Source organism: Ammodytes marinus (assembly GCF_949987685.1).
Source record: "Ammodytes marinus genome assembly, chromosome: 11".
NCBI lineage: Eukaryota > Metazoa > Chordata > Actinopteri > Uranoscopiformes > Ammodytidae > Ammodytes > Ammodytes marinus.
This window is the reverse complement of record NC_137215.1, coordinates 10,772,756-10,799,746: the sequence shown is the minus strand read 5'-3', so window position 1 is coordinate 10,799,746 and position 26,991 is coordinate 10,772,756. Positions and strand designations below refer to the sequence as shown.

At 42.3% G+C, this 26,991-nt stretch overlaps 1 protein-coding gene across 2 annotated transcripts; it reads left to right on the top strand.

Annotated features, from left to right (window-relative positions):
- Positions 1 to 331: 331 nt before the first annotated feature.
- Positions 332 to 23,019, top strand: LOC307257846 (serine protease HTRA1A-like). 2 transcript variants are annotated; one of them, XM_080037200.1, is made up of 9 exons: positions 335 to 983; positions 6,166 to 6,265; positions 6,867 to 7,071; positions 19,012 to 19,206; positions 19,303 to 19,335; positions 19,474 to 19,588; positions 20,147 to 20,204; positions 20,323 to 20,418; positions 22,359 to 23,019. In XM_080037200.1, exons 1-9 carry the CDS (start codon positions 518 to 520, stop codon positions 22,525 to 22,527), a joined length of 1,437 nt encoding a protein of 478 aa, XP_079893326.1. In that variant the 5' UTR covers positions 335 to 517; the 3' UTR covers positions 22,528 to 23,019. The 2 variants fall into 2 exon arrangements, with proteins under 2 accessions (XP_079893325.1, XP_079893326.1); XM_080037199.1 differs by having other exon boundaries at positions 332 to 983; positions 19,012 to 19,335.
- Positions 23,020 to 26,991: the final 3,972 nt, after the last annotated feature.

The window sequence follows — 26,991 nt, the reverse complement described above, 5'->3', positions numbered from 1 at the left end:
TCATAATTAAATCAGGCTCGGTGCCAGTATCAGCAAATGATGAAATATCCCTTTACCCTCTCACCTCCACTTGGAGGGGAGCAGTGGGCTATAAAGGAGAATTTACACCCAACTTGGTAACTTTTTCTGCAAAATCGTGTCTCATCTTTACTTAAAAAAATACCGTGTTTTTTTTTTGTTGCATAAATTCCACATTCAGGCTTAGACACTCCAATATAGCACGCAGTACTTCCGTTTAGCAGTCCACGTCACTTTAAGGAACCAATCACCAGGCTTGTTGTGATTAACTAGAAAGTGAGTTGCTTCCATGATGCAGGGCAGGAAAGAAAAACGCCAAGTCGCGCGTAATTGGTTGCGCAGTGGAGTTATTCAGTTAAAAGCCTCTGCAACTGAAGTGCCTCCCCCCTCCGCACTACTGAGCTCTCTCGTCCCGTAACACTGCAAGCAGAGAGCGCACTTTTGAACTCTTTTCAACTTGTATTTTCACTTTAAACAACAACAACACAAAGTTACAATCATGTCTAGGTCACTGCTGTTGTGCGTAATCGTAGCCTTTGCGTTCGTGCCGGCGGCAGATGCGCAACTCTCCAGCCGCTATGTCATCGGATGTCCTGCTCGGTGTGACAAGTCGATGTGTCCCCGGCTACCAGGCGAGTGCCAGGCGGGTCAAGCCCTCGACTTCTGCAACTGCTGCACGGTGTGCGCGTCCGGCGAGGGCGAAGCGTGCGGCGGCAGCGGGAAGCTCGGAGACCCGGTGTGCGGAGATGGGCTGGAGTGTTCTGTGTCCGGCGGAGTGGCCTACACCGTCACGGTGAGGAGGAGAAGCAAGAGCGGGACCTGCGCCTGCAAAACCAGCGACCCGGTGTGCGGGAGCGACGGGGTGTCCTACCGGAATATCTGCGAGCTGAAGAGGGTCAGCCGCCGGGCGCAGAAGCTGCAGCAGCCACCTGTTATTTTCATTCAGCGGGGAGCCTGCGGGAAAGGTAAAGCTCAGGTCGTATTTTTTTTTATCAGCACAACAGGATCAACAAAACACACTGAGATGTTGAAAAGATTTGATAAAAAGTTAGATGATTTTGATTGTCTTGGTATGAGCTGTTGTAGCCTATTATTCTGTATTGTTGAATAATACCTGCTGAGTTAAACTAAAACACAATATTTAACTGTTGAGATCCACTACATACATCTTGAATACAGTCACAGCATGTTTGCAATTTGATTGAGTAAATCTACAAAAAAAAAAATTATGTATTATATATTTCACCTTCACTCTTCACAACTTTGCTCTTGTGCATGACCCCCTCGTGTCCTTACTGGACGATTGTGGTTTGAACCATACGCAGATGTTAAAGATTAAAGCTGCATTCAGTCAGTGGCACACAATCTACACTGTGTGCCACCATTCAAGTGCCTTTCCCTTCTTGTTCCTGCATTACAATTAGGCTCGAATCGGAGTAATCATTTCACTTTTGCCCAGTTGAATGAAGTCAAGAGCTCTACCCCCCCCCCCCCCCCCCCCCCCCCCCCACCCCCCTTAGGTTAAAGGCTTATATCTGCTTGATTGTTTAATACAAAACAGCTCATGGCATTAGCTGAACGGAAGGGAAAAGTATCATATCTGGCTGCAATTGCATAGTACTGAAGGGGTGAACTTGTTATAACAGGTATTATACTTGAGTGTTTCATTATGGAACTGCACCTTATCAGAGTGTCATCATGTGAAAAATATTTAAACCTAATCAGTGGAGCTCAAAAACAAACAGGCATCATTCTTCACTTGTGCTGCTCTGTGATACAGCACAGCCCAACGCTCATTCAATTTAATCAGTGAGTCATTCATCATCATTAATGCTGCATTCATGTGATAATAATAAAGCTTTAAATGACAGATGAGATATTCAGGAAGGAGAAAATGGTCTGGATTCAAACTCACACTTGCACACATGTGAGTCTATGAACAGGTGGTGAAGACATCCAGCTTTAAGTGCATGTGTTTGACCTGTGTGTCCATCTGAAGTGTGCAACACGCGTGTGCAATTAAAATAAATAAAATGTCTCATTAAGGAGCTTCCATACCTCGTTGCCTCAAAGAGCTGTAATTCACCTCAAAGTTAGGAAGTGTATGGGGTCCCCCCTTGTACACACACACACACACACACACCCTCTTGACTCCTGCCTCCCTCTTTTCTTTTCTCTCTGTGCGTCTCTCCCTTTCTGTGTTTCTGTTGTCACTCATAAATCACACTTTAACAGTCACATAAAGGAATGCCTGGCACTGATTCAAAGCCATAATTCCCCCTCCATAGAAGACAGTTTGGAACAGGCAGGAGACAGAGGAAAGCACAGAATTAGCAACCCATATTTTTCGGGAGAAGGTTTACATGTGCATCAAAAGGCGTGTGGGCGCGGCGGTAGGGCAGACGGTAACGCCACATTTGTTTGTCAGCCATGTAAGCAACTTAGATGGTTAAGTCATTCCGCGGCTGCTAACTCATGTCTGAAACAGAGCAAGACTGTGGTGAGTGCTATTGATTTTCCAAAGGCACCCGGTGAAAATTTCCATAGCTGCAATAAAAAGAGTCGCGTTTCATTGGATGAGCTCTGTCAAAGCACAGAGGTGAGGTGGTGGATAATGCAGTCTGTAGTATACATCTACTTTTCATATATTTTTCATAGATTATCTTAACCATAAGTTTGTGATCAAGGATGTGGTCTTAGATTTTTGCAGGAGTTGGCACTGAAAAAGTAACTCGACCCCCGCCTGAGCGCCTTGCTTCAACTCCCCTGCAGCTTGGCCCCATGTTAAGAAAACATATGCAAGTACACTTTGGATGATGTCATATCGTGTCTGGACGGTAAAGATGTTGATTATGGACGCTGTTCATTTTGGCAAGGAAAATTAGGCCAAATGTTGCTGAGACATCTGGGTCATATTTGTTTAAAATTAACACTTTTTTATGGTGTACATACAGTATATTGCCATTTTCAAGCCTTTATTGATGGAGATAATAGTATGATTAACATTAAAACAAAACTAAAATGATGACTGATGAGGGATAAAGAGTAATGCAACACAAGTCCCAAGTCAGGCCTGAACCGAAACTGTTGCTACCAGGTTGCCCCAAATGACCCATTCAAAACATTTAGGTGATACTTGCACTGTTTTTTCTTAATAATCCCTTCAGATTTGAATCTAATGTAAGCACAATACAATTTGTGGCTGCTGAGTTGGTGTTGCTACAGCCTGCACAACGCACTCTGTGACTCCAGCTAGTGACATGTGCTGAATATGCACATTCTTCCCCGGCTTGTCTCAGCCACTCATACTATGAAAAAATATCATCTTTGTGCATGTGTATTTTCCTTTTTCTTCTGTTGTTCTATCGTCTGTCTCTCCTGCTGTTTTTCTGCGTGTCTGTTTTCCTCATCTATTTTCCTCTCTTGTACATGGTGCCTGCTCATTATTTTGCTGCATTCTCCTCCACAGACATCATTTTGCTCTTATGCTCATTTAATGGCAACAACAACGTGGACATATTTGGTTTTGTGCGTACTCTTTCCCCAAATCCCATCAATAACACAAACAAACCTTGATGTCTGCACTCCTTTTTGCCAGTACAGTCCCTGTTGTACCAGGATAAATTGTACGAAACGTTGCATTGAGTGCTGCATTGGCAATAAATGACTCGAGCTGCACGACCTTCACATTGCAATATTAACGGTTAATACGTTTTCAAAAGAATATTGTCTTCTAAACTTCAAAGGTCTGTGCATTTATACTTTGGCAGTAGATCTATGAAGCTCTTTGATCCTATAATGAATATCATTTTTTAACAACAAAAAACTATGACTGTCCCTCTCTTAATGACTCAGATATGTGTGTGTTTCTGGTTATATTGTGTGTTGCCGCCCTTGGGTGAAGTCCATCATGGCAAAATACATTTCTTTGAGTTGAAATTGAATTAAATTGTGATAAATTGAAACACATTTAAAACATTGAAAAATGTGCTTAGAGTTACTCACAGTGGGTCATCTAACAAATGTATCCAAAGTTACATTGGCTCAAGCTGAACTGTATATCTTCTTAACTGCATGACGCTATACACTTTAGTGCCCCTATGTTCACATCTGTTGATTCATTAAATATGTCAGTTGAGCCAAAATCAAATCAATGACTTACTGGGAATTATTTTATAATAGCTTATACACATTACTTAGGCACTGTGGTTGCCACGATTCTCAAAGCTCCATTAACTTCAATAGCTTAGTTTTGACTAGAAAGCCAATAAAGCTAATTTTATTTCATTTTTCTTTACCAATGATCACATTTCTTTGACAATGGCTGCAAAATATGCTTCCATTTCCTACATTAAACGTAGGCCTGGGGGGGCCCCACTTTGCCCAGCAGTACAGACTCAGCGTGTGTGTAAGTGAAAGTGTTGGTGCATGAAGGAGAGGAGCTGACCGATATTCACATGTACTATACTGTAGAGGAAAAGAAAAAGCTGCTTCCGCCTGCAGGCGCCAGTAAAACAGCGGGTACTTTGTGTGGGAAAATTGAAAAAGAAAAGAAGTTGAGATCTTGAGCTGGAACCCTGGTGGTGGAGGCCAATGTGTAGAGGGAGTGGGTGTAATTGGCAAAAAAAAAATTAACTATTAATGTTGCGTTAGATGGATTCCAATCATTAAATTATTTGATTGGCATCAAATGGCACTCCAGAAACAACACAACAGGTTCTGGACCCTGGGCCTGCTCCTCTCTCTAATTATAATCCTCAGTGCTGACCATAGATAGAATATAATCATTATATAAATAATAAAGTATATATATAATATATATACTGTATATAAAGTATATACATAATATATATTGTGCTGACTACAACCCTCCTGATGTTTGAGCTCACATGGGGAGAATGACTCCAATCTTTCCATTTCTTCTGTTTTCTCACTGTGCTGAGATAGTCTTGTGACGTGTATCAAGATTTACTGTTTCATTTGTTGCTTTAAGGGTCAACAAAGAAGATGAGGTGAAGGTTTGAAGAAAAGTTGGACCATTTGTTTATACCATCAACTTACTTTGTTGCTAGTGGCGACGCTCTAGGGATGACAAAGTTGGTCAAACCCCCATTTCAGCCCAGGCTAAAATATCTTGACTATTCAACTGATTGCTGCTGATTTATGTACATATTTCTTTGATGATGATCCATGACTTTTGGTGTAGTGCCACCATGAGGTTGACATTTTTGTCTTATAAATACATAGATGCATAGATAGATAAATGGATGAATGGATAGAAAGCATATCTTGATCACAATAGTGATCGTATAACGCAAGATTTTTCCCACTGCGGGTTGACACATTTTTTTATACTGTATAATTTTGTGGCATTTGGTACGGCAAGACTGTGCTCATTCCATGCTTGTGTTAGCTTAATTGAACTAAGAAACGAAAAGTCTCTCTTTCTCTTTCCTTAACCCTTCTCTGCAATTAATGATATCCCGGGGCTTAAGTGACGAGTGCCTTTGAGTGTTACAAAATGCCGTACTCCTGGAGATATAATGACTGTAAATTGTTCTTGTGACACAAAATAGGCCCAGTTTTGCAGTACGTGGCACAATAAGGGTTTACGAATGGAAGAGATGAAGAGCTCAGAGGAAAAGGTCTGGGGTATTTTGATTCATAGCTTTGGTTAAACTTTCTTTTCTGTAAGACTTAATTGCCAGGTAAATCAGTCAACGTTTCCGGACTTGCCCACCACTTTAAGTGGTGTGATGGAGTGATCCAGTGCATTTGGCAGTTCTCATACATACAGTGTCAGACAGTGACAGTGTGATGGTATATGGTTTATAGTCTATGTTAACCATAGGGTGAGAAAGGGGTAACGGTTAAGTATTTGTCACTATAGTTTATAGCAAGGGATTAGTGTGTGTGTGTGTGTGTGTGTGTGTGTGTCAGATCTGACCTAGACAGTCTCAACCACAGATGAACTGTCATATTTCTGTTATGAAGAAGCTCTTTATTATATATTGGCTTTCTATTCTTACACAGTTTTTACATCATGCAGTACTTCAATGCATAATTTGTTTGTTTTTACTTGTCTGACATCCTGTGTGTGTGTGTGTGTGTGTGTGTGTGTGTGTGTGTGTGTGTGTCTGTTTCCAGCTCAGGACAACCCAGACAGCCTAAGACACAAATACAACTTCATCGCAGACGTGGTGGAGAAAATTGCTCCATCTGTGGTTCACATTGAACTTTACCGCAAGTAAGAGTCGTGCACCTGTGTGTGTGTGTGTGTGTGTGTGTGTGTGTGTGTGTGTGTGTGTGTGTGTGTGTGTGTGTGTGTGTGTGTGTGTGTGTGTGTGTGTGTGTGTGTGTGTGTGTGTGTGTGTGTGTGTGTGTGTGTGTGTGTGTATAGGTCAGACTGAAGATCTGTAGAATTTACAGCCCACACCTGTGTACTTAACCAGACCACACCAGTTGGTAGAGAACCCCTGCTCTCCACTTTGTCTTTTTTTCATCCTCTTACTGGCTTGTTTTACGCTCTTCTTATCTCTGCTTCTCATCCTTTTTTTCACTGATACCTCAATTCTTGATCTGATCTTGTTTACTCCGTTCTGTCCGTCACTGCGGGCTGTAAAGTGTTTCTTTGAGTGTGTGCAGCTCTCTGATTTTTCAGCTTTATGTCTCACCCTCTTACATCTCGCATGCTTTAAAAAGAAGTTTCCTTAGCGTTAATGTTAGCCTTTTACCCTTTTGTTTCACCATGCCTTGGTTTTGGTGTTTCTCTAGGAGGAGAGACGTTGAAAGAGTAATGTAAATGGCAGTACACACACTCAATCCTCTCTTTCCCCCCCTTCCGACAGGATGACCTATTCCAAGCGGGAGGTGGCGGTGGCCAGCGGATCTGGCTTTGTGGTGTCAGAGGATGGCCAGATTGTGACCAATGCCCACGTGGTGGCCAATAAGCACCGGGTGAAAGTGGAGCTCAAGGGCGGCGCCTCCTACGACGCTAAAATCAAAGACGTGGACGAGAAATCCGACATCGCGCTCATCCAGATCGAGGCACCGGTCAGTCAAAGTACCAGATAGTCAGAAGGCCAAGCAAATTGAACTATTAGCACAGTGTGGTAGAGGTTTCTCGTTTAAGCTATAGTGCTTGAACATCCATATGCTCCCTTTAATTTGGTTGCTGCGTATTTCAGCCAGCTATACCATTAAAGGAATAGTTTGAACTTTTTGGGAAATATACTCCTTCACTTTGTTGCTGAATGTGAGATGAAAATGTCAACAGCACTCTCATGCCTGTTTGCTTAACATGGAGCTAGAGCCCGGCAGTGATTAGCTCGGTTTAGCATAACTATTTGACAACAGAGGCTCAAGGAAGTCACTGCACTCCGATGCTGGTTGCCCTGCAAGCTTGACAGAGCTGGGCTAGCTGTTTCCTCTGCTTCCAATCTTTATGCTAAAATAAGCTAAGCTATTTGCCTCCTATATCTAGCTCCACAGTTAGCATATTAGGCCTACATTAGGGGGTTGTTAATCTTCTGAGCTAACTCTTGATAAGAAGGCAAATAAAGGTTTTTCCCAAAATGTTGAGCTATTCCTCAAAACATATATTTTTTCCTTAGGATCGGCCTACTAAGGCTACACTCAACCTTTCAACTACACTTGAACTACAGCTTCTGTTAGCTCCTGTTTGAGTCATTTGGCTCTCTGGTTGGTGTATTTTGTTTAAAGAAAAGCAACAATAATTTCTCATACATAAGTATTGAAAAAGAAAATAATATTTGTCAAGTTCTGTAAGCTAACACCCCTTCTTATTCACATAGACCAGGAAAATACCTGGCCTCTAGGGTATTTTATTTTACAACCTTAGACGTGTCTAAAAATGTTGGTTTCACAAATGAGCATTTCTGCAAAGATTTACAAGTTGGACGGAATTAAAAGTTTTTTCAATGGTACTTGTGAAAAACGCTTACAGCACTCTCACCCAGTGCTCACAAGATCAAAACAATGACTGGCTGTTTTGTAATTCCCCAATTAAACTGTTGGGAAATTTGAAGGCTGACATAAAAACATTTCTAAATCCAGGAGATTATTCAAAGTGCAAGTGTAGTAATACAGTGTGAGAAGGCAGGTGCAGCCAAATGGGTCTTTAAAAGCCAGCTGTCAGTCAGTCAGTCAGCCAGCCAGTCAGTCGATCCAGGTCCTGCTGGTCTTCAGACACAACACGCAGATATTCACAAGTCTTCTCATGAGCAAGAGCGAAATGATATGACTTTTGGCTAGTATAAAGCCATTGTTGATCTTTAAAAGAAATAGTTCACTATCTTACACATTGCTGAACATGCCATTTCCTTGCTACATTTTCTCTCTTGTTCTCTCCACGTCTGTCTGTGTTTATTTCTCTGTCTACTGGACAAGAGGGATCAGTGGTACAGGTTAATCACAGCCAACAGTCATGTGGAGGAATGCGTGGCTGAGATCCCGAGCCCATTGACTGGGATTCATACCCAGAGCAAGAGTGCTTTACTGAGCTCACTCTCATGGCTGGGTGGCGCAGCTGAATAGATGCTCATGACAGCAGCACAAGGTGTATTACAAAGACCTCCAATTCTGAAAGAAAGCTGAAACATCCAGGGTTTTGTTTGGCCGACAACGTGAGCGAAGAGTGCGGAAGAGAGCAGTGACAGACGCTTTGTTTTGGTTCATCCCATGATAAAAGCTGTTCCGTCTGTCGATGACAGGCTGGGCTGCAGTCGGGAGGCTTTCTCCTGTTTGTTTACATCACGTGCACTCTGTGTGCACAGCCTGTGCACGGTACAGTCAGTATGGTACAGGCAGTGTTTTTAGATTCAAGAATAAGTGCTACTCCTTATTGTCGAAGCATGAAACGTATTGTTACCGTCCTTGTAAACTATAGTGTTAACATTTCTGGTAGCTGTCACATAGCGGCCAAAGACTGTATGATAGCGGCACAGCCTTTTCACGTAAAATGTATTTGTAGCATTCCTCTGCATGAAACCATGACTTCACTGGTTGGTAAACAACAGGTGATTGCAATAGAAAAAGGCTCATTGAAGTGGAATGACCAGATGTATCCAGGGTGTCATCCTAGAACACACACACACACACACACACACACACACACACACGTTCAAACCAAAGAGGATACACTTGTTAATGCTAATGAGGGCAAGTTGGCGTAAGTGTGTGAGTGTGTTTGTGTGCATAGTGAGAGAGTTAATTTAAGGGGAAATTAGAGGATGAGAGAGGTTATAATGAGAGGGTAGGAGGGCGAGCAAAGTTGTCATTTTTGGATCACATTTAAAAGAGGAAATGTAGTCATCCGAACCTATAGCTAAAGGCTTTTTAATTTCAGTAGCCTACCTAAAGACTAAAAACTGTAAATTCCAGCTTTGAGGTTTTCCTCCTTTATTCATTGACACATCACTTACCGTAAAGCTAACAAGAGCTGCTGTTGGAGCAACACACATGAAACAAGCCCACTTATTTCTCTCATGCCTTTAATTTAAAGGAGCTTTTCAGATCACAGTTTGGCTTTTTAACCCACAAGCAAAGTTATGTTTGGATGTGATTTAAGAAACTCATATCCTGACTGGTAGATATCTCTTCAATCTTCCATTCTCCCCTCCCTCATTCTTGTCTGCCCTTGCTCTCCGCTCCTCACTCTATTCCTGCTGACGTTCTCTCTGTTAAATAAAAGTCGATAGCAGCCGACATCAGCGCTCCAGAGGTATAGCCACAGATAATCACCAAACAATTGTATTGTTTTATAAGTGAGAAAAGTTTAAAGTGAACTTTTTCTCTGAGAGTAATTACTTGCTTCTTTCTTTTTTTCTTTCTTTCTTCCTGTGCCCTTCTCTCTGTGTGAAATTGGAGTTTATTGGGTGCAAGGCTCAGTCCCTTCCTGGGGTTGTGGTCTACCCTTTAGCTCACTCTGGGGAATACATTAGTCTGTCTACAGCAGCTGGAACTTCAGAGGGGAAAGGAGAGGAGAGTGCTGTGCTCACTTGTTCCTGTGTAGAGAGAATGGGGGGATGGGGGAAAGAGATCGCAAAAGAGGCACGGAGAAACAGAGCGCAATGTGGTCCAAGGCCTGGAAAATGTATCCCTATGTCTGGAGGACTATGTGAGCTAATAGGCTAATGAGTGCACTGTGTGATGTGGCAACAGTACAATAAGGCTAGAGCTCATCCTGACGCAGGTTTTTGCAGAAGGCCCTATTCTCTCACTCAGCACTTTGAATAGCTTTGTCTCAATGTATTGGATGCATCCAGGTTCACTAAGTTCAAGGACTCACCTTGACTTGCTTGCATGACTTTGAAATACTTAAATTCTGCGCAGGGAGTTTTCCATATAATTCCAGATCATTTTATAGCATGGTATCCTCAACCTTCACGTTTGGGTGTTGTATATTGCAAATGCAGCAAAATGCAGTGAACTCATCAATGTTTGGCTTTGTTCACACTGCAGCTCAAAGTGTTTTCACTGAATCAATTGTGGCAGAACTGATCATTTGTTAAACCCCTTCCCCCAAAAAACACTGATTCTCCAATTGTAGCATAGCAACCGTAAGAAGGCATGGCATGCATGCCTGTGTAAAGCTTTTGGATTTTTACACACAACCAAAAGCTTGTAAGTGTAGCCTATACACTTTAGGAATGTACGGACGTGTGTTTATCTGCTCTACTGTGGGCTTACAAACTACACTGTGCCCGGCTAACAGGCTTCCTGTCTACAATAATAACAGTAACCAATGGTTAGCATATCATTTGCTACCTACCTTATTTTACAGGATTACTAGAAAGCTTACGTTGACTAGTGTTCCGTGGCTCTATCCTGCTTTTGTATTGAGGGAAGTTTAAACACCAGCAACCGCAGCTAAACTCACATGGCGTCACTCATCCTAAACTTGTAAGCACAGTACAGCTTTGTAGGCAAACTCATCTGTTCGTCTTTATACCCGAAGCCTTTTCTCCCGTATACTTGCATGCATCTTTCCACTGTGTTGCTTGTTTGAGTACTTTTTTTTTAGCCTTTTAGCTTTATATTATGAGCTTTACATGGTTCTCATTTCATGAAAGACATATTTCATCAAACTGATGGCACTGATGTTGATTAGCTAGCTACAGTTTATACAATCTCATGGCAACAGCTGCATTTCAGCTTGGCAAAGTCTGTTTGACAACAAACAAAAAAAATCACAGGCTGCTTTTGTCTGGAATCAAGGACTATTTGTTTTATAAATAACTGCAGATGTTGAGTGGTTAATCTGCCAGTTATCATTGTGAACAACATATATCTACTTATCTACTGTATTTAATATAATGCGTGTGTGTGTGTGTGTGTGTGTGTGTGTGTGTGTGTGTGTGTGTGTGTGTGTGTGTGTGTGTGTGTGTGTGTGTGTGTGTGTCCGGCCTGGGAGAGCTATCCCTCCTCTGTTGCCTTTCCTGGGGTTTCTCTTACACTTTTCCCTCTAAGAACAAGTCCTGAAGCTTTTATATTAAATAAAATCAACTTGACTTGACGTGAATATAACCATGTGTACACATGCTAGAAGGGAAAGCTTTATTATCAGTTTTTTCAGCACTGGAGACAGTTGCCTAAAAGTAATTAAATCCCACTGAAACAGTTGGATATACTGTAGCAATAAATGAACCATTAACTTAACCTTCATGCTTTACTAGTCCTGAAGCAATTATGGCCTCATATTTCCAGTATGGTCCCCCTGAATCAATTTCACTGTTTGTCTCTGTGTTACCTATCACTTACTATCAAGAGTCACAAAACCTGCTTTGGGAAATGTGCCTGCATAGTGCCGGTTTGGACAGCATGGGCAGGGCTATTATTGGAATATGTATATGTGTCTGTGATATGTGCAGAAAGGAAATAGAAGGAATTGGCCTCCCATATGTAGCCCTATGAAGCCATGTGTTCCTGCATGCAGCCTATCTGTATATCAGCAACATTGTGTAAATGTTTCCTCAGGAAGTAAGAGATTACTGCTTTATCCTAGATGAAGAGTACTGAAGGGATACAAGTCCCTCAGTACTCTTTGATTACAAACTTGCAATCAATTATTCAAATCTGTGTGTGTGTGTGTGTGTGTGTGTGTGTGTGTGTGTGTGTGTGTGTGTGTGTGTGTGTGTGTGTGTGTGTGTGTGTGTGTGTGTGTGTGTGTGTGTGTGTGTGTGTGTGTGTGTGTGTGTGTGTGTGTGTGTGTGCAGAGCCGGCCCGAGGAATGAGCGAACTAAGCGGTTGCTTAGGGCCCCCGACCGCCAGGGCCCCCCCCCCCCAAAAATTCATACAAAAAAAGGAATACCATGTTTTGGTCTAGATAATTAATAGCCTAATAATTGAATCAGTTCATCTGGGAGGTAATCCGAGGTTAACTGATCACATCACAAACACATCCATGCACACTGTGTATTGAGTTTATTTTAAGACATTTGGAAATGGGGCTGCCCTCAGTTGCCCATGCACTGTGTATAGTCTATAGCCTATTTCAGCAACATCTGTGAAAAGAAATATAGCTGGACAGTGGACAACAGAGTTATTCTGCTTCGTTCCTCTCACTGCATTTAAATGCATTGATTATATTACAGAGAAATATGTCCCATAAAAGAAAAAGAGCATCAAGCCCAACCCAGAGGACCCTCCATATTATTTTATTTTAAATTAATAGTTTTTATAGAAAATCCATGTGTCTTTCTTCAATAGCTTCTTATTAATCTGACCCAGCGTCTCCAAATTATTTGTTCACACAAAATTCCTCAGATTTCCTCAGACTTAATTTTCCTCTCAAAGTGCACCAGATTTATGCATTTAACTTTAAAAAGGTGAAAAAAATCTCCCGGGGAGGCATGCCCCCGGATCCCCCTAGGAGGGTCAGTATCTCCACGGGCCACTATTTTCACCCAGTTGGACAATGGAGGCACTAGCGAAAACACTGGGTATGTGAATGACATTTAACAATAGGTAATAATTTGGCCAGCGCTATTATTGGAGAGGGCCACCCCTGTGTGTGTGTGTGTGTGTGTGTGTGTGTGTGTGTGTGTGTGTGTGTGTGTGTGTGTGTGTGTGTGTGTGTGTGTGTGTGTGTGTGTGTGTGTGTGTGTGTGTGTGTGTGTGTGTGTGTGTGTGTGTGTGTGTGTGTGTGTGTGTGTGTGTGTGTGTGTGTGTGTGTGTGTGTGTGGATGGTTTTAAGGCCGCTCACTGCAGGGACCAGGGGAAAGGCGCTGCTTGTTGCCCTTTAGAGGCGGGCATAGGGGAAATGAATCATGTCCTGCTCTCCTCCTGACCCAACGTCTGCCCTTCATCTCTTGTCCCTGTAACCAAAACCGTTTCCCATGCTTAGGGACGCAGTTGGATGGGAGAAGAGCCAAGGAAAATACACACACACACACACACACACACACACACACACACACACACACACACTCTTTTTCCCTCCGCTGGGTCTCTCGATGCACTTTTTCTTGGCCTACTTTTTTGGACCCGTTATTCGTTTCCCGAGCCCAACAGCCTTTCCCTGAAAACTGTTTCGACATACCAGTCAGTGACGTCACTTTGAATGCGTATGAATCATGGTATCCAGCGGTGTATTTGAGACATTCATGAAATAGACACTAGACTATATGACGTATCTTTGGCTCTGCAATTATGTGACAGTGCCAAGATTATATAATATGACCCTGGCTACAAGGGTTAGTTAATTTATATTTGAAAAAAAAATAATACAATAAAATCAAACTTACCCCAGGGACACAGAGCCTTGCAGATATGTTTTGTTTCATTTGGCAAGGTTTAGGTGATCCTCTTAAGAAATCCAATTCACTTGAAAGGTTGAATGGAGTTTAGATTGTTAAGCTAACAGCTTTGACATTTCAAATAAATCAACAGCGACATGTCTTTTCCCGAAACAAGTTTGCTCTACATAATCCTATTGTGAATAGGAAATAGACTTAGCAATCTTCTTCATGCAATATGCTGTTTGTTATCCTGATTCTCCATCTATTATTTGTATTTTGGTGAATGAGCACTTACCCTTTTTTTTCTCTTATTGTATTAACCAAATTGTATTATCTTTGGGCGTATGCTTTAGGAGAAGGCAACACCTACATGCATGGATAGCCTCTGGTTTCTAAACTCAGATCCAGAAACCTTTTGAGTTGCTTTAGCAGATTCCAGTGTGCTCCTCCAGCCATATAAAGAGTAGTCTAGACTACATTATAACGGCCCTAGACATATAAAACCTATAAGAGTACGTATTACTATAGGTTCAACTCTTATTATCTCCGCAGGCACACTGTCAACAGTTAAGCATCCATTTTCTAAACCTCTCAACCCGTTCCAGGCTAACAGGTATCGTAGCTGTGGGGTAAATCCAGTGAAACATTTCAATACTATATTAAATAGAGCATTACCTCATTGCTATGCATGAAAGAGAGCTATTACACTTGAGGCAGTCTTCCTGAAGCAAAAGAACACATAAGACCTCATCTCCTCTCATCATTGTCATTTGCGCAGTTCAAAGTTTTGTGGTGTCTAGCCGGAGAGCTGAGACGCCCTCCAGTCTCATGTAGAACGGCACAGAGTGGAGGATACACACGGAACTCACGGACATATGTTTGCTCTTATACCGACTCAAAACTTTCCTCACAGCATTATGGAAACCATAGTGGTTTCCGTTCTAGTGTCAGCAAGGATATGGTTTAGCCAGTGTGATCTGAATGTGTTGATGTTAGCTACAGTGTGAGCAATTGCTCAAGAACTCCTCATCGTGGTGTCTATGGGTTTGATTAACGCCTACATCTCTGATATTTGCGTTGTGTGTGTGAAAATCATGGTTGCAACACTCACATATTATCTGTTTAGTCTTTTGAAGTCAACCAAGCTCATGCTCAAACAGGCATTCAAGCACAATTAAATTAGTTAGACTTACACAACATAGAAGCAGCCAGACAAACACACACTCAGTGTCCCCTCTCTCCAGCCCCTCAGTCTGATCTTTTTAACCTTTGATTTGAAGTTCTGTAGGAGCATGCTGAGGCCTGCCCTCATTTTATCTGCGTTAGAACAGACCCCCCCCCCCCCCCTCCAGGGCACACGTTCAGAAGTAAAAACCATATACGTTAGGGCACTTTTGCAGGGTAACATTAGAAAGTATGTTGCCTGCTTTGAAGTCGGGGTCACGTGCCGACCTGACCGAGGCAGCTTCTGTGTCTGGATGTGTGTATTTGGAAGTGGTCTGGCTGTATATCTCAATAGGGCCAGGTGTGTGTGGGTTTTAGTTTACAGACTTGACTTTGTGAGGGTTCATGTCCAGGCAACCTACTCCCTCCCGCCCTCCTTCCCTCTCGTCCTCCCTCCCTCTCTCTCTCTGTTATATAATATGTGTTTGTGTGTTTGTGTGTTTGTGTGTGTGTGTGTGTGTGTGTGTGTGTGTGTGTGTGTGTGTGTGTGTGTGTGTGTGTGTGTGTGTGTGTGTGTGTGTGTGTGTGTGTGTGTGTGTGTGTGTGTGTGTGTGTGTGTGTGTGTGTGTGTGTGTGTGTGTGCATGCGTACGTGTGTCTCAGAAAAGCCACAGTCCATCCCAGCTCGACTGAAGTTAAAGTTTGCACCTGGTCCTATAGTCATAAAATGGTAGTTAATGTAATGGCTTTTAAATGAGCCTCCAAACGACCAGGGGCTGTAACATTGAACAATCACACATCTCTGTAGAAACTCCTAACTGCTATTTTCAAAGCAATCTGTTTGCTTGTCTGCCAGATTCTATGTCTTGCTGTCCCCTTCACCGCAACATCCCGAAGACCTCGCTGGGTCAAAATATGTGCATATATAGGAGGCTGAATCCAAAAAAAGTCTGCGGCAATGGATGAAAAAAACAAGGTGTCTGGAATTTTTTCACAGCACGGTCCCCTATTAGCCTCTTTATCTGTTAAGAAAAACAAAACTGTTTAGTCCTGCCTGCATGCTTTCAATGTGATACCCCACTCCAGAACTTGCTAAAACATGGATTAATTTGTGACTTCGGAGATCGAAGTCTATGGCGTAATACTAAATATCAAATGCAGTGGTCTCCCTGGCAAACTAAGAAACGTTTTGAAGAAAGACATTCTCAAACCGATGCTCTTCAGGGTCAAAAAATATGTTTTGGGTCATAAGCCGGTTGCTGTTGATGCAGGCTGCCTGCACTAACAACATGATGTTAAACAGAACTGCATTTGACTCATTCGTCTCACATTCTCAGACTCCTCTTCTGTGGTTTGTGGTGTTGTTGCTTGTACATCTCTTTCACCTTGCCCTCCTGCCTTACAGTGTGGCTATAGTGTCTTTGGGTGAAGTGCCAGTGCACGGCAACCTTCCTCTGAAATAGCAGGGTGAGTCACTTGGGTGGTCAGGAGAGGAGCGGACTCACATGGCGAGATGATTTTTCCACGAGCGGTTCCAGATTGCTGACTAGTCACGATCAGCAAGTGACATGTGTAAGCTAAGGGTCTTTCAAAATGTCGCTCACTGTTTGTTCATGCCTTCTCGTGTAGGCGCTGTTTGGTTGTCAGCATACTGATGCATTTTTGCACTCTTTGTACAGGATTTTCTGAATGCATTGTGATTTTGTGTGGGTGGCTGTGTGTGTGGAGGCCTGGAATGGGTCGAAGCTCTGCATCGCTTGCGTTTATTATGAAACTGTTATAGAACATGTGAGGATTAAAAGTGAAGTTGAGGCAAAAACAAAAACAAAGCGGTTCCTCAAAGTGGACATTTTGGAGAGACTAGCTTTTCACCTGATAGCAACGGTCACCATGGCACCATAAGTATCACTGACTGTTATCATAATCATGAGTCCTGAATGTCTTTTGGCAGTGAATAAACATCCACCTGACATCCTCTCTCTCTCTCTCTCTCTCAGCTGTGTGTGTTTCTCTTCCTTCCTCCCTCCATCTGGTTATGCTCTTATCTCACACAGGGTGAGAAGGGGAGCTGGGGCTGTGGGGGGTAATTATGTAGACTGCGACTCCTATGTCAGGTGTCTGTTTGTGTGTGTGCGTGTGTGTGTGTGTGTGTGTGTGTGTGTGTGTGTGTGTGTGTGTGTGTGTGTGAGTGTGTGTTTCGCAACATGCCAAATACATTTTTTATGTATTTATGTACGCACTTCTGCAGCCTGTGTGTTAGTGTGTGTGTGCCATGTTTACCTTAGCATTCCCACGATGTGCTAAGAAGATTCCCACACAAATTAGGAATACGGCCCTGGGGCATTTGTGTTAGTCGTGTACGTGTTTGTGTGTGTATCTGTGTGCGTGTGAGGTAAGGTGAAAAGTAGGGGTTGAAAGGTTCCCTTCCTTGGTTACTGGCTATTACTATCTTTGTCATCTTCTAATAATAACCTCACTTCAAGGTTCACGATCGTTAAACGACAAACACACTGACGACTGAATTGAAGGTTTAATGTTTTTCCCACGATCGAATGTTCTATTTGTTATTTTGTCTACATCTGTGGAGTGAAATGTGTGTATGCATGCGTCGCCAACAGGGTTTCACCTTTAATATTGGGAAAATGTGTTATTTGCCTGCTCTGTCTGAGTCCTCGACTGGGTATGCATATTTCACATAGGTGCTTTTGTCTGAGTGTGCCAACTTATGTTGCTGTCTCAGATAGCTTGCATCTTCCTCTGGCTCCTATTTATAACCCAGAGTAAACAAAATGGATACATAGGAGGAGCACTAGGGACAGGTCCTTGCCTGCCATTAGCGTGTTGGGTACAGGCCTCTGCACAGACTCAACGTGATGTGGCGTCGCGTGGGCTTTTGACTGCAGGCTTCCCAGCACTGATGGTTACACTCAGAGAAGGAAACTGTCACTGCAACATATAAATACATACATGGAAATATAAATACATCCTCTCTGTGTCTGTCTGCAGTAGCATGCTCTCCAGTAGCCATAGTTTCCACTGCCCAGTGTAACAAGGCCACGAACACGAAGGAAGTCATTACTTATTATATATCAGTCAATTTTCCAGCATCTGTGGTCAAACACTATTCATTTGGAAAGATTTGTCATCTGGGCTAAACTTTGCAGTCCAACAAAGAAGCCTTTGATCTTGATTATGAGCATTTTGAGTTGAGTTGTTTGGTATAAATGTGGCTTCTCCCTGCCGCGGAAAGGCCGTGATTGTTTTAGTGTGTGGGAGCACTGCCATGCAGCACTGAGTGGGCTGTGACTTTTTTTCTCCCACTGTCCACTCCTAAAATACATGATTATGAGAAGTAAGGAGAGCATAATAGAGTAATTGCAGTTAAAGCAACACAGAGTTAGCACTTTTATTTTAGAGCTCTGCTCCGCTAGGAAAGTAGAAATAACCTACATTGTCTTGTGTGATGAAAATATATCAGTCACCAAAACACATCAATTACACAGATTAACAATGTCACAGATCATCCCTTTTTTCGGTGGCAGAATATAGCCCATTCTTTCCTCATGTGACACTACTTTACACTACCGTTTATTCAGACCACCCTCCACTAACAGGCTATTAGGTATGTTCTCTTATGTATGCACAGTATATGTGGAGATTTTGTGGTATTATTGAATATCACCACAAAATACTTTCACCGTACATTACAGCTCCTTATCCCATATACAGTGTACTGTATCATTAAGTAAAGTAATTTCAGGTTTCAGATCTCTATTCTGTTGCTGGGATAAAAAAGGCAGCTGGCAGAGAGGGTCTTTCCACTGAGACACACTTTGGATTTTGACTCCTTAGAAAAAACCCTTCTACCATTTTGTAACGCATTTCTTTTACCTTTATTTCTTCATTTACAAAATTATTCATTTCATGAGTTTGTTCCTACTTACTGCTCTACACGACCATTTGTTTTATCACACCGGGCCTGTAGTGAATCATTCTGTTTTTTTTGGGGGCCTGAAGTTACAGGAGTATATCATGAACATGTTGTCCCTTTGGTGTTTCTCATTTTGCAGACCAAGCTTCCTGTGCTGCTGCTGGGCCGTTCGTCAGACCTGAGACCGGGGGAGTTTGTGGTGGCCATCGGCAGCCCCTTCTCCCTCCAGAACACGGTCACCACGGGGATCGTCAGCACCACTCAGCGAGGGGGCAAAGAGCTGGGCCTCCGCAACTCCGACATGGACTACATCCAGACTGACGCCATCATCAATGTAAAGACAATGAAGATGTGTCATCGTAATGCATGCCTACGTTTTTGTTTTTTCTCAGAGATAAAAGGTTATGTTTTTCTTTTTTTTTGTTCACAGTACGGCAACTCAGGAGGCCCTCTGGTAAATCTGGTAAGATATATATTTCTCCTTTTGTTTTTGCCGTTCCCATTTTCTTTATATTCCCATGGTGATTTAAAATCCATAAATCCATATCATAAGTCACAGTCTGTTGTTGCATAACACTAAGTTGACATTTGCTTGTATTAGGATGGCGAGGTGATTGGGATCAACACGTTGAAAGTGACAGCTGGTATCTCCTTCGCCATACCCTCGGATAAAATTCGAGAGTTCCTGGCCGAGTCCTACGACAGGCAGTCCAGAGGTATGAGCCCTTCGGTGACACACAACTGATGTTTTCATTTTATTGCTCCTCGTCAATAACCACTTCAAACCGCGGGAGGCACAATTTAAAAAGTTGGCTGCGAGAGTTGGACCGTTGGACAAAGATCCCATGTGCACGTACAGTAAACGAGCGTATAACTCAGCCACGCCATCTCTTGTTAGTTTTGATCTCCGAGTTCTCTCTCTTGAGATACATTCACATCATTTATAGCCTCGTGAATCCGCGCCCAGGATTACCCAACAGGATTATGACATTGCCATAAAACTACAAAGAGGGAAACAGCCAGTATGTGTCAGGTTGTCCTATAATAATGTACTGCTTTTTCACCCTTTACTTCGCACTAGTGTTTTGGAACAGAACGCACACGTAATTTATATGCGACCGCCAGCACGGCTTCTCCATTTGATATATCGATGTGATTAAATAACTAAAAACAATAAAATGTATGTTGAAAGATGGTACCCGAAGATGAACCCGGACTATTGCAGGCGACAGGATGAATGATTGTACGTGTGCTCTGTTGTCGTCCATCTCTAGGGCAAGCAGCCGCTAAGAAGAAGTATATCGGTGTGAGGATGATGACTCTCACTCCGGCGTAAGTTGCGAGCTTTAATGTACATCGCCCATTGAGTTCGCACCAGAGTGTCTCTAGAAATTATTATATGACCCCTTTAAGTACGCTTGGACAAAATCTAATTGTTGTGTGCCTCTAGGCTTGCCAAAGAGCTGAAGACTCGACACCGTGACTTCCCTGACATCACCTCTGGCGCGTACGTGATGGAGGTCATCGCAAAGACACCAGCTGCGACGTAAGGAAGGAATTTTATCCGTATATGCCTCCAAAAGCATGGACTCACTTCAAACTAACTTGGTTTGTAACTTTATGCTTTTCAGTGCTCGGCTCTTGGATGTTGTCTTTGGCTCTCTTTGCAACACACACACACACACACACACACACACACAACACACACACACACACACACACACACACACACACACACACACACACACACACACACACACACACACACACACACACAAGACACTCATCACGCTCTATATGCAATGCAAATAGACAGTATATTTAATTTCCTTTCCCTACTTTATTTCTCTCCTCTAACTGTCAAGTGTGTGCGTAGACACACTCAAAACGCACACAAAGCCTCCTACTCAACCGTCTTAGCCTAGCGTAAATTCATGGCTCACTGCGACGTGCCTGGAGTGCCTGGCCCTATATTGAAATATTTCCCTTACTCCCCGCAATCGCAGCCCACTCCAATCAGCCTCCCAACCACAGCCACAGCCTGAGGTGGGGGCTTGGTGAGACGCTTAGCTCAGCCATTTTTTCCTTCAAAAATGTCATGCAGGGAGGCTGCGCTGTGGTTTTCCTATATGCCAGCTCACCCAGCCTCAGTGTCCCCTGGCGGGCCTCGTCAGAGTTCACTCATTGCATAAACCACCCTCTTCTTTTTCTTTTGTTGCATAATAACATTTCTGTGGCTGCTTTTGCTTTATTCTTTGTTGTTTTTTCTAGGCTGCGCTGTCATGCTTTTGATCCCACTCTGCTTTGTGCTAGTAAGGAAATCTTGACCCCCTTCCTTGCATTGAAAAACCCTCTATTTGCTCAGCTCAGCTGGAGGTGTGAAAGCAGCTGAGTGAATTGAGAAGGTTGTTTTGATGGGTGCTGTTGCTGCTGCTGCTGCTGCTGCAAAGGAAAAGGTGTGGTGGTTGGCGTTCACACATGGCTGTGATTAAGCAGCTGTGTATAGAGAGTCAGCTTTTGATATCACTGCCGGTTACGGCCGTGGGCTGTGTGCGGTTTCATGTTTACCAGTTTGTCCCCCCCACCACCCCCCCGGGGTTCTAACCTTGCTGTGCATCATAATCGTTTCATCAATACTGTTCTTACAACAAAACACTGATTCAGACTGTGCTCACGGACCTGGCCAAATGACAAAGTTGGATATGTTTGTATAGAACACTAGAAACACTTGAGGATGACTTGATTTTTAAATTGCTGTGAGTGATGTGTAGTTTGTGAGCCACTATACATCTGTAGGCCATTAAATGAAGCTGCTTCCTTAATTATCTGTACTAAAATCTAAAAAGGAAATTACAGTAATAAGAGAGGGGGGGGGCATAAAAACAACACATTTCTATCTTTAAAGTAAGAAGGCTGCTGATATTGTATTAGTATGTCAACAAACAAAAAAACATGAAAACCCATAATGTCTCTTGATGCTTTCTTACACCCCTAACCAGTCTGTGGCATTCAGCTACAAGCCGACTAGGTCTTACTGAAGGCGACAATCTTTGAAAACGGGCCATTTACTTTCTTTTTATATATATTTTAAGATATTCTCAAAAAAGCTCAGTAATTTCCTTAAACAGCCGGGTTGCCGCTGCAGCTTTTTCAGCAAACGCTACTCATAAATAGAGCGTTTTGTTTGGGACTATTTTTAGCAGTGGATTGGGTGCTCTAGTGAATATTTCCAGCACCATGAGAGTAGAGACATGCAACAGCTGGACTTAAACTGGCATAGATGTGATTACACGGTCAGCATCTTAAACCCCTAGGTCAACGGGACGCCCGCATCGCCGGCCAGTGTTACCTTCCACTCCCATATTTAGTGGCTCAAACTGTGCCAAAATATCACTCTGCTAAGATCTGTTATCCTCAAAACGCATGCTTACCATTCGTGAAGCCCTCTATCAGTCATAGCCTATCTTTCTCTTCTCTCGCTTCCAGTGCCGGACTCAAAGAGCATGACGTCATCATCTCGATCAACGGCCAGAGGATCGCCTCGGCAACCGACGTCAGTGCCGCAGTCAAGAGGGACGGCGCCTTGAAAGTAGTGGTGCGACGTGGAAATGAGGACGCCATCCTCACGGTTCTTCCCATGGAGATCGACCCTTGACCCTCAAATCACATCACACAGGAGCTGGGAGTATAGGTTTGACTTATCACCAGCGGACCCTATAATGGGGGGGGGGGGGGCTTCTAATGATACACCCCAAGGCCAGTGGCGCCACACATCCAGGAAAATTCTGGCTTTGCCTTGAACGGAACGACTACAGATGCTCTACAAAAGCAGTGCTGTACTTTATTTCCCATGTGTCTTTTCACTTTTAGTCTTTAATGCTTTGATCAATGCTACTACTCTTTGGTCACAAGAAGTTGTTTATTGTTTTTATCTGCTTTTCTCTTTGTTTTGTCTTTTTTTAAATATGGACTTTTGCTCAGTTGGGCCTTCCGCTGCACTTTTAGCAATCTAGAGACTCACTGGGCAAATTTAATTTGTATAATTGTTATTTTCTAAACAAGTTTTTTTAAAGTACTGTAGAATGTTTGTGTTTATTATGTGATGTATACTGAGAAGAAAATAAAACCATAATTTGTGTTGACACTATCCGTGCTGGCTTTCTCAATGTCTTTCTATCTCGCTTTCACTCAATTCTAAACACATGATGTAGATGAACATTACAATACCTTTATTGTGTGTCCAGAGATTGCTCAACCATGGCTCATGCACACGCATGCACGCATGCACACACACACACACACACACACACACACACACACACACACACACACACACACACACACACACACACACACACACACACACACACACAAATGGGTCGTAAAACCAATTGGGATCTGGTTTAAATTTGATTTTATTGCCTTCATATGGGCTTGATAGGGGTCTTGTGTGATTGTTGGGCCATGGGCTCTGCAGGCTGACCTCAGAGACAGGAGTGCGAGCCAAACATAGACCCAACCCACAATGCAGTGGCCACAGATGTGGGGCTCGCATGAATACACTTAATGTTTCTGGAGAGATTTCTGTTTACCACATACATTACGAAGCATGAGAACTGGATAAACCACAGCGCACTACAAACAGTTTTGGGATTTACAGGAAGTTCTCTGTCTCTGACAGAAACAGTTTCATTATATGTGAAATCTGCAGCGGACAAATGTTTGTTTTTCTTCATTGTAACCCCAGCAAAACTTAAATGAAAGGTTAGGCTCCATGCACTGTCAGCAAACAAATTTCAAGAAGACAAACATCTTTTGTGATCCAGCAGTGCAGCTCCTCCGTTTTCACAATTGAATTTCAGACCTCTAATAACCAGATGATGATTATTCTTCACACCCTTTTCTCCATTCCCATACCCCACATGGAAGCTATTACACAAAATGCTTTCCCATGATATTCAGCAGCCCACTGGCAAGTATCATAATCACACGTTACACAGATCTACTGGACATTATAACCTATTTTGGCTCGTTTCAAACATTAATTGATACATTTTTAAATCTGCGGTCTGAGGCCAAAAGGGTGAAAGTTTGAAAAATAAGGGGGAAAAAAGACAGTAGCGTGATGGAAAGTGTTGCTGCCATCTTATGGTTCTGTATCTGTGTTGCAGCTCTCATTTTTCATTTACCCGTTAGACTATGTTGTAAAAGATTTCAGGCAGATGTTACACACAAAGTTTAAAATCCAATGTTTTTATTTCATTTGGCAGTCGCACCGATTCCTGACTCATGTATTCCGTGACACCTGAAACATTCATAGATATTACAGTACATGCAGCAGCATTGGACTCAGTGGCAGAACTTGCCTATAAATGAAGTTATTACTGAAAGACTGCCAAGACCTGAGGTCCAAGCCATCACTCATCCAGGGCATGGCCATATTACCTCATCACATCTGAGCCTTGATGTGGAGTGACAGTCTCTCTCAGACCCAATACATGCAGCAAACTCTTCTTCAGACCACGGAATATGTTATGTTATTTTGTTTTCTTTGGGTTGAGATGGAGAAAAACGTTTCAAATGCTGCCCATGTGATTAACAGTCCCTCTGTTCTTGAACTAAGACTAGCCATTTGAAGGTGCCTCTTGTTTTGAAGGGTTTCCATTTGTGAAGGAGACGTTGTGTGTATATCTAAGCTGAGTGGTGATCATTTCAGTGTTGATACAGTTGGGATTACTTTGCCCCGCAGACCTAGGTTGTTTATAACCCACTATTCATCCACTTGACACCATCTGTGCCCCAGACCAGTGCCAGATAGTGTTGGCGATCCATATGCTTTTGGTTTCAGAATGCTGCAGGTGTCACAACATGTGGTCCAGTCAGTGAGAACACAACAATAAAGCATGGCTGTACTGTAAGCTGTTGCTTTTCTATGGATTGTTATAAGACAAAACATGATTATATTGTAATTACAACGTGGATAGGAATTATATTAAAGTATAGTACACGTTAAACACATCTTTAAAAATGTTTTGTTGTGTTTTTGACAGGGCAAAATCATTGTAAGACTGTGGTAAAAATAAAACGTTAATGATACGATGAAAGTGAACTGAGCTTTTTTTTCTTTTCTTTGGCAGACTAGATTGAACCTCTAAATGCTGCTCATGCACCTTCAGATTGTCAAATTTAGGTCCACTCAAATGACAGAAAATCTAAAAACAAACAAACAAACAAACAAAAAAGGTAGAAATATCTTCTCACTTAGGCTACATGTGAAGAGTTTTCATTTGAACATGTTCTTGAACACTATTCCCCATTATACCAGCTTACATTATGTTTTGATATTTCAGTGATTTGGCCATTTTAAATATTGTTTGTGCTTTTTAATTCAGGCTATTTAGGAATTATGACTAAATATTAAGAAATAGTGTAAGTACATATATTTAGAGCCATTTTTTAAACCCATGTATTGATTTTAGTTATGAATGGGTTATTGTGGTGAAGTGCAATGATTCTCAGCAGAAAAAGACACCATGTGTCCTATTTCTCTTTGGCACATCTTCAGGTTTAACCCTTTAATTTTTTCTTGTACATTAATGGGGTTTAATGAATAGTTGCACATCAACCACAACAGTGGATTATATATTATAATATTTGTAGCCTATAGCCAATTGTAACACTTTTCAAAAAATGTATTAATTGGTTTGTGAATTATATATTATTTAATTTAAAAACTCGTTGAAAATGTGTTTTAACAAATACATTTAATTGTTTTCATCCATGAAAAGTACAATCCTGACCGAGTTTATTGTAATTCATGCATGACGGGATTAAATTAACTAAAATTGTCCTCTAGCGCCCCCTGTTGTGTATTATGGTTTCTGTTGATAACCAATCACAGCCACGTTTACTGACGGAGTCTCAAAGCACGACCCCGCTGATTGGCTATTCGGCTGCTTGCAGCGCACTACATGGGGGATTTGCCAGGGAGCGTAGAGGGAGAAATACTAATCACATTATAGGGAAAATACAAGAGGCAGTTAATATGGTTGAAAAGTGGTCATATTCATGGGGGTTCAAATTTTCAGTGGAAAAAACAAGAACAGTAATGTTCACCAGGAAAAGAGGGGTTAATAAACAGATCAAAATGTATGGACAGGTTATAGAACAGGTGAAGGTCTTTAAGTTTTTAGGTATGTGGTTTGATGCTAAATTAACATGGAATGTTCATATTGATAAGATAAGTACTAAATCATGTAAAAAGATTTTGAATGTAATGAGGTGCTTAACAGGGTCAGAATGGGGGGCAAGCAGGTCTGCTATTAGAAATATTTATATAGCTTTGATTAGATCTGTTTTAGAATATGGGTGTATAGCGTATGGGTCAGCAGCAAAAACCTCATTAAAGAAATTGGAGGTGATTCAAACTCAGGCCTTAAGGCTGTGCTGTGGTGCATATAGAACAACCCCTGTGTCTGCTCTCCAGGTAGAGATGGGGGAGATGCCGCTGCACATTAGAAGGAAGCAGCTGAGAGCTAACTACTGGACAAACCTTCAAGGGCATAGTGAGGACAGACACCCAACTAAAAAGGTACTGCAGCCATGCTGGGAGAGGGACAGGGCTAAGCAACTGTGTTTTGCATGGACCAGTGAGAAAGTGGCTATGGATTTTGGGGTACATCAGAAATCATTCAGTCCTTCAGTAGCAATTTCAAGAACACCACCTTGGTTATTCCCATCTGTCACAATTGATTTAAGTTTGTTGGAGAAAATCCATACCTTTTCTGGAAATATAGGTGAGTTAGTGGAGAATAGGATCCAAATGCAGTATCAAGCATATGCACCAGTATACACAGACGGGTCAAAAGATCCAGATACAGGGAGTACAGGGTTTGCATTCACTATTCCATCAGTACAAATTTCGGTCAATAGGAGAACATCACATCATTTATCAGTTTACACAGTGGAGTTGTTGGGTATTCTGATAGCACTACAAAGGATAGAGCAGGAAAACGTAGGGAAGTTTCTAATATGTTCAGATTCAAGTTCTGCGTTGGTGTCGTTGCAAGCATGTCATTCCAACAGCAGACAAGATATTGTGCATGAAATATATGAAACA

Coding starts and splice junctions, on each gene's coding strand:
- LOC307257846 (XM_080037199.1), top strand. CDS start 518: ATGTCTAGGTCACTGCTGTTGTGCGTAATCGTAGCCTTTGCGTTCGTG. Junction 6,266..6,866: donor CACATTGAACTTTACCGCAA/GTAAGAGTCGTG, acceptor CCCTTCCGACAG/GATGACCTATTCCAAGCGGG. Junction 20,419..22,358: donor GCAAAGACACCAGCTGCGAC/GTAAGGAAGGAA, acceptor TCTCGCTTCCAG/TGCCGGACTCAAAGAGCATG.